At 41.4% G+C, this 6,000-nt stretch overlaps 5 protein-coding genes across 5 annotated transcripts; 2 read left to right on the forward strand and 3 right to left on the reverse strand.

Moving 5' to 3' along the window:
* Positions 1-13: 13 nt before the first annotated feature.
* Positions 14-620, forward strand: MONOS_8098 (uncharacterized protein; the record flags this gene model as incomplete). Its single annotated transcript, XM_067878480.1, has 2 exons — positions 14-22; positions 180-620. The coding sequence occupies 2 exons, from the start codon at positions 14-16 to the stop codon at positions 618-620; spliced, it is 450 nt and encodes a 149-aa protein (XP_067722849.1).
* A 122-nt stretch (positions 621-742) lies between these two features.
* MONOS_8097 (uncharacterized protein) lies at positions 743-1,084 on the forward strand (the record flags this gene model as incomplete). Its single annotated transcript, XM_067878479.1, has 1 exon — positions 743-1,084. One exon carries the CDS (start codon positions 743-745, stop codon positions 1,082-1,084), a length of 342 nt encoding a protein of 113 aa, XP_067722850.1.
* An 11-nt stretch (positions 1,085-1,095) lies between these two features.
* Positions 1,096-1,592, reverse strand: MONOS_8096 (uncharacterized protein; the record flags this gene model as incomplete). The annotated part of the gene is made up of 2 exons (XM_067878478.1): positions 1,096-1,382; positions 1,454-1,592. 2 exons carry the CDS (start codon positions 1,590-1,592, stop codon positions 1,096-1,098), a joined length of 426 nt encoding a protein of 141 aa, XP_067722851.1.
* Positions 1,593-2,256: 664 nt separating this feature from the next.
* On the reverse strand, positions 2,257-2,583 carry MONOS_8095 (uncharacterized protein; the record flags this gene model as incomplete). Its single annotated transcript, XM_067878477.1, has 1 exon — positions 2,257-2,583. One exon carries the CDS (start codon positions 2,581-2,583, stop codon positions 2,257-2,259), a length of 327 nt encoding a protein of 108 aa, XP_067722852.1.
* Positions 2,584-5,442: 2,859 nt separating this feature from the next.
* On the reverse strand, positions 5,443-6,000 carry MONOS_8094 (uncharacterized protein; the record flags this gene model as incomplete). Its single annotated transcript, XM_067878476.1, has 1 exon — positions 5,443-6,000. One exon carries the CDS (start codon positions 5,998-6,000, stop codon positions 5,443-5,445), a length of 558 nt encoding a protein of 185 aa, XP_067722853.1.

Genomic DNA, 6,000 nt, shown 5'->3' on the forward strand with positions numbered 1-6,000 from the left:
ATTCAAGAATAAAATGTGTTCTGTTCTTCATTGTGTGTTAACAATTTGTTTTTTCACCTTATAACACTTTCTTCTTTGGAAACTGAATCAAGACTTGTGTTTTCAATGCATTGCTGCAATTATTTCTTCGAATTGCACCTTCGTCTTCCTCATCTTTTTCAATTGGATAAGGATGCCAGTCTGCTTCTCCATTCCGGAGGCGGAGAAGCGAAGAGAAGAAAGAAGCAGTAGATGATCAGTCATCTTCATCTTCATCATCAGCACCTGTAACCAACACTTCAAATGCCTTGGCAGTGGCTGCGTCATTCACTTCGGCAGAAGCGATGGGTTTCATCAAGAGACGGCTTCAGATTGTGGAGCCTGAGGCGGCTGGGGTGTATGCGCGGCAAGCGGTGCTGTATGGGGTTGTTGCGTTTGAATACGATGTGGTGCTTCCTGCGATGCTTTCTATATTGCTGGTGGCACCCCTTCCTGCTCCTGCAGCGTCGGTGGGAACGAAGTCGGGGATCAAGCTGATCTTTGCAGTGGCAGATGTGAATGCGTTCCTGTCGATCTTCGATCTGTTTGGCCCATCGCTGCTGCAGTCTGCGATAGCACGGCTGGTGTCGCGCTCACTGTAGTCGAGGAGTGTGGTGGTGAAGCTGGAGGACGAAGTGATGGGACGAGAGGTTGCCGTGCGTGAAGTGGGGGAGATTGTGGAGAGGGGCTCTCGGCGGAGGGGTTGAGGATGGAGGATGTGGTTATGTCGCTTGCAGCGATTGCGCTGGCGGTGCTGGAGGAGCGGGAAGAAGTAGAGGAAGGAGAAAAGGGAGGCAAAGAGGTAGAAGAAAAGGGAGAAGAAGATGGAGGCAAAGATGGAGGGAGAGAGGGAGGTGATGGGAATGAGGAGAAAGGCGTGTATCCGACAGCTCACAGAGAGTTTGTGGAGAGAATCAAAGAGAACCAGGGGAAGCTGGAAGAAGCGATGGCGCCGCTGGTTGTGGAGGCGCTTGGGCTGAGTGGGCTGAGGTTTGTGAAGGCTGATGCTGAGGTGGGTGCAGACAAGCAGCATTCTGTGAAACCAGAAGTGTGCAGTTCTTCTTAATCCGATGGCATTCAACAGAAGATTTCAAGAGCAGCAGCAGCAGAAGAAGAAGAAGAAGATGATGATGATGATGATGATGATGATGATGATGACATTTGAGAAGAAGGGGCGAAGGAGGTGGGGAAGCAGAAGACTGAGGAGGAGGAGGAGGAAGAGTAGGAAGAGGAGGAATAGGAGGAAGAGGAGGAATAGGAGGAAGAGGAGGAAGAGGAGGAAGAGGAGGAAGAGGAGGAAGAGGAGGAAAGACTGAGTACACATTGAAGAACGGAGCGACGAAGTTGTTCTATCTGGTCGAGGGCTGATGAACAGTGTCATGAACCAAAAAGGCAATCAGCGAATGATGCGTGTGCGAATTGCACACGGGCAAACTTTGGATGTGCTGGGCAATCTGAACATTAACATGCCCAGAAGCTGTGGGAAGACGCAGGTGAAATGGTGGAGATAAAGCTGAGGAACAAAGCCGAAGAGAAATCTGTCTCTGGGGCTGTGCGAAATCCTCATGCAGCATGGGACAGAGAAGAAGCAGGGATGAAGCAGGTGATTGTGGAAGACTTGGCGGTTATGTTTTTCACCCTTGTTGAATAGTCCGAGCACAAAGCAGAGGAGTACGAGTTTGTGTGTGGCATCTATATTTGCAAGGATGAGTTGATCCGCCTTGCGAATGCGCACATTGTGATGAATCAACGGTTACTGTTCTGTGGAGTTACAGCGTCTATTGTGATAAGGCACAGATGATTCGGCGAAGGTGAAGTTCACAACGGAGAAGGGAATTGAGGCGGAATGGCAGAGTGGAGAAGGAGCAGAATCAGGTTAGGTGAAGGAGATGCCGAGAAATTGTTCAGCGATGCTTTCAGCGCATGCGTTTGAGGGTGTGTTTGATGGGGCGTCTGATGCGGATACACAGCTGACTTGACTAGGTAAGTGAATGAAGGCAGAGGTGCAGAAGGATCGGAGGCCGGTTCATTCAAAAAGTTAGACAAGAGGCTCTGTATCGAAGAGTTGTTTATTCAAAGAAGACAATCGAATGTGTCCAAATGATAGGGGAATGCGGCTTTGATGCTTCGTTCACCATTTCTATCGGACGATGCTTTCTCAGTGGTTGTTCCGATGGATGCTCCCATGGCATTGAAGATGGAAGCAAAGAATGTGCAAGATAACTTTGTTTCTTCTTTCTATTCTTTTTCTTTATCTTCTTCTTCCCCCTCTTCTTCCTCTTCCCCATCTTCTTCCTCTTCCCCCTCTTCTTCCTCTTCCACCTCTTCTTCCTCTTCCCCCTCTTCTTCCTCTTCCCCATCTTCTTCCTCTTCCCCCTCTTCTTCCTCTTCCACCTCTTCTTCCTCTTCCACCTCTTCTTCCTCTTCCACCTCTTCTTCCTCTTCCCCCTCTTCTTCCTCTTCCCCCTCTTCTTCCTCTTCCCCCTCTTCTTCCTCTTCCCCCTCTTTTTCCTCTCTTTCTCCTTCACCTTCTTCTTCTTCTTTTCTATCATTTTTATTTTTCATTCCTCCTTTCTCTTTCTCTTTCTTCTTCCTCTTCTTCTGCTTGTGCTTCTGTATCTGTAAATGTATCCGCTTCTGCTAATTCTGCTTTATGCGTAAATGAGGAAGAGACTACACAAGTTGCGAAGTTCCAGCAAGCAGAGTTAACGAAGGAACGCCGAGAGAACAAATTTCAACTCTTGGCGCCTTTTCTATATGCTCAAAGTGCGCAAAACCATTTATTTTTGGTTTATTCGCTGTGTCTGTTTGGGTGTCAAGGAAATAAAGCAGGCAGCGATGCATATGAGTGTACGAGAGTTGTTTTTTTGGAGACTGTATATGAGATTAAACAAGATAATTATTTTGTTGCAGCTACGTTTGAAGAAAAGCAAACAGACGTTTGTGTGTGACAGGCTAGCGTGGAGATGGAGATAAAGACAATCTGAAAATGGGTAATTCTTCTTATTTGAGCAAGGATACAATAAAAGTGCTGTTAATGTGTGAGATGCAGATAGTTGTTGAAAAGAAAGAAAGAAAGAAAGAAAGAAAGAAAGAAAGAAGAAGAAGAAGAAGAAGAAAAGGAGGAGGATGAGGAATAGAAGAAGAAGAAGAAGGTGAAGAAGAAGAAGAAGATAATGATGATGAAAGAGAGAAGATAAGTTTCAATAATTCTGTTTCAACACTTGCTGTTATCATCGCTGAGTTTGATGTTGAACTTGAATCAGAGACTGTCCAGCCACTATGATCATCATTTCCTTTTATTTCGTGTTTCTGTTCATCAAATGCCAATTCATCGCTCATCAAAATCATTCCATTCACAACAACTTTCTTTTCTTCTGTTTGTCGTGTGAGTGAGTGCTTCATTGTCAAACAAGGGAAGTGAACAATTCCACAATGTGAGTGATCGGATGCCTCAGCATTACTCACATATATTTCTACTGGTGTGGGAAGGAGATAGATGCACAGAGGAATGGCCACGCTTGTGTTTCCATTGTTGTATCCTCTCACCTTCTCAAGAGAATCCAAGGAGGCTTCCACACATGTAATGTTTACTGATTTTGCAGTCACTTCTAGATTATGAGAAAGAACAAAGATGTCTCTGCACCATTTGGCTGTGTTTATTCCAAAAGAAGAGGATATCAGGAAATCTGGATTTTCAGTCAATAATTGAAGAAGAATTCCTCCCCCAAATCCATATGTTGCAGAGCAAAAGCATCCTTCAAAAGATCCACCTTTCACTTTCACTTCATTTTCATTCCCAACACACAGCATCATCGATCCCCCATCAGCCGATGTTCTGCTTCCACATCCTGAAATTGCTCTCGAATTCAGATCTTTGTTAATTATGCCATTGAAAAAACAAATGTTGGCTGTCAACTGTGAACTTTTCAAAAAAAAGAATGATTTAATAATAAATTAAAAATACAATATTTTTGTAAAAATTAAATGCAAACCACTAAATTTATTAAATTTTCAGATGTATCGAATATATGTGCTCAATTTTCGCATTTATTTCATTTTCATGTGTATAATGCAAATGAAAAATGCCATTAATTTGAAATTTAGAATAAACATAAAAAATCAAATTTATCTGGAAAAAAAAATCGAAACACGCCTTGCTCATTTCATTGATAAACAATTGCAAAGCAGTTCAATCGGGTGAAACACTTTTTCATGGAAAAATTGATATTTTAATTTAGATAAAAAAATTTGAAACATAATTTTTTGTTAAAGAAAATATCTTTTCAAAAAGAAGTTTGCTATGAACAAACAAACATCAGTGTGAAAGTTTCATATATTTATTTGTATTATGGAAACGGAGTTTTTTTTTATTTACTTTCATGGGACAGAATTTTGATCTGCAGCGACTTTTCATAAAGAATGACCAAAATGTTTTATTATTAAATCTTCTTTTTGTTTATCACAATGATTTATAGAATAAACAAGGATTGGAAATGTACCTTAAATACACCTATGCCATATTTTTTGATAAAAAGAGAGAGAGAGATTGAGTTGAAAGTGAAAATTGTTCAGAGATTTCTCCTTTGCAGAAGAAAAAGGAACATAAGACAAGAATTTCAAAGAATTTCTCCGTTGACAACAATTGACTCTCATCTTCTCAATTTTCAAAAATTAATCATCTCATTCAAAGCATTCATCACAATCATTGTCTTCTGGATCTTCTTTAAATATATCATCAACAATTCACACAACTTTTTCTTCTTCTTCTTCTTCTTCTTCTTCTTTTGTTAATTTGACATGTCTGTTTTCAATTGAGTTAAGGAATTATCTCAGGAATAATTTGAACGTAAACGAACGATGGAATTTTTTTTGGTAATTTTTTGCTAAATTATTTGCTGAAGAAGAAGAAGAAGAAGAAGAAGAAGAAGAAGGGGAAGAAGAAGAACATGAAGCTGGTTGAGAGCTTGCCACCAACTGCGGAATGTGCTTAACAGAGCGAGAAAAAGAAAAATGTTACCAGGAAGACTTAAACGAGATAGGAGGAACTTCGTCCATGCCACTTGACTCAAAAAACAGCTTTGTATCTCTTTCAACTTCATTCGGTGTTCTGCAGATTGTTATTTCAACATGGAACAATGAATGACTCTTGTGCTTATGTGAGTGTATGCTTCATTGTTACATGCACAATCTTCACAATCCTTTCAAATGGCAAATGAATGTTCGACCTCTTCTTCTCCTTCTCATTCTCATTCTCTCTCTGCATCGTCCATCCCAGCTTCCACTTCTCCGCTTCAATTTCTAAATTATTCATTCTCTCTCTGCTGAATGTGCTCAAACGGATTTAAACCACAACAGAAGACAAGTGCACAAAGGGCAAAAAGCAACAGGAAAGCGAGCAACTAAAGAATTTGGCAGAGAAAATTACACATACGAAGATGAATACGAAGAAGAAGGGAAAGAGGAGGTGGAAGAGCTGGTTGTTTGTGGGAAAGCATCAGGAAAGAGATGGGAATGAGCACAAGGCGAGCCAACAATGGTCGAATAAGATGAAGAAGCCAATGGAGATATTGTATTATAATTGGAGAGAGAAGGCGACAGATCTGAAATTGCAGAAGAAGAGAAAGAAGAAGATACGCAAAAGGGAGGAGAGGAAGAGGAAAGCGAATAAGAGCCATTGGAATTCCTGTTTTGAACAATCTCATCAATTGAAGTGGAAGCATTGAAGAAGAGAGAAGAGCCACGGCTTGACAGATCAGGTGCTGCATTTGGAGAGTGAAGCGGGGTTGATACAAAAGGCAGCTGAAACGCACCTCCTTGGAATTCGACTGATGAATTGAGAAGAAACGAAGAAAAGGAAAAAGATGAAGAAGGATATGACAATGATGGAGATGACGATTTATCACTAGAGTCATTCTGTTGTTTCATTTCTTCTTTTTCATCAACACTTCCTTCTTCATCGCTTGTTGTGCTATCATCCAT

The sequence above is a fragment of the Monocercomonoides exilis genome (assembly GCF_001643675.1).
Source record: "Monocercomonoides exilis strain PA203 chromosome Unknown scaffold40-978991, whole genome shotgun sequence".
Lineage (NCBI taxonomy): Eukaryota > Preaxostyla > Oxymonadida > Polymastigidae > Monocercomonoides > Monocercomonoides exilis.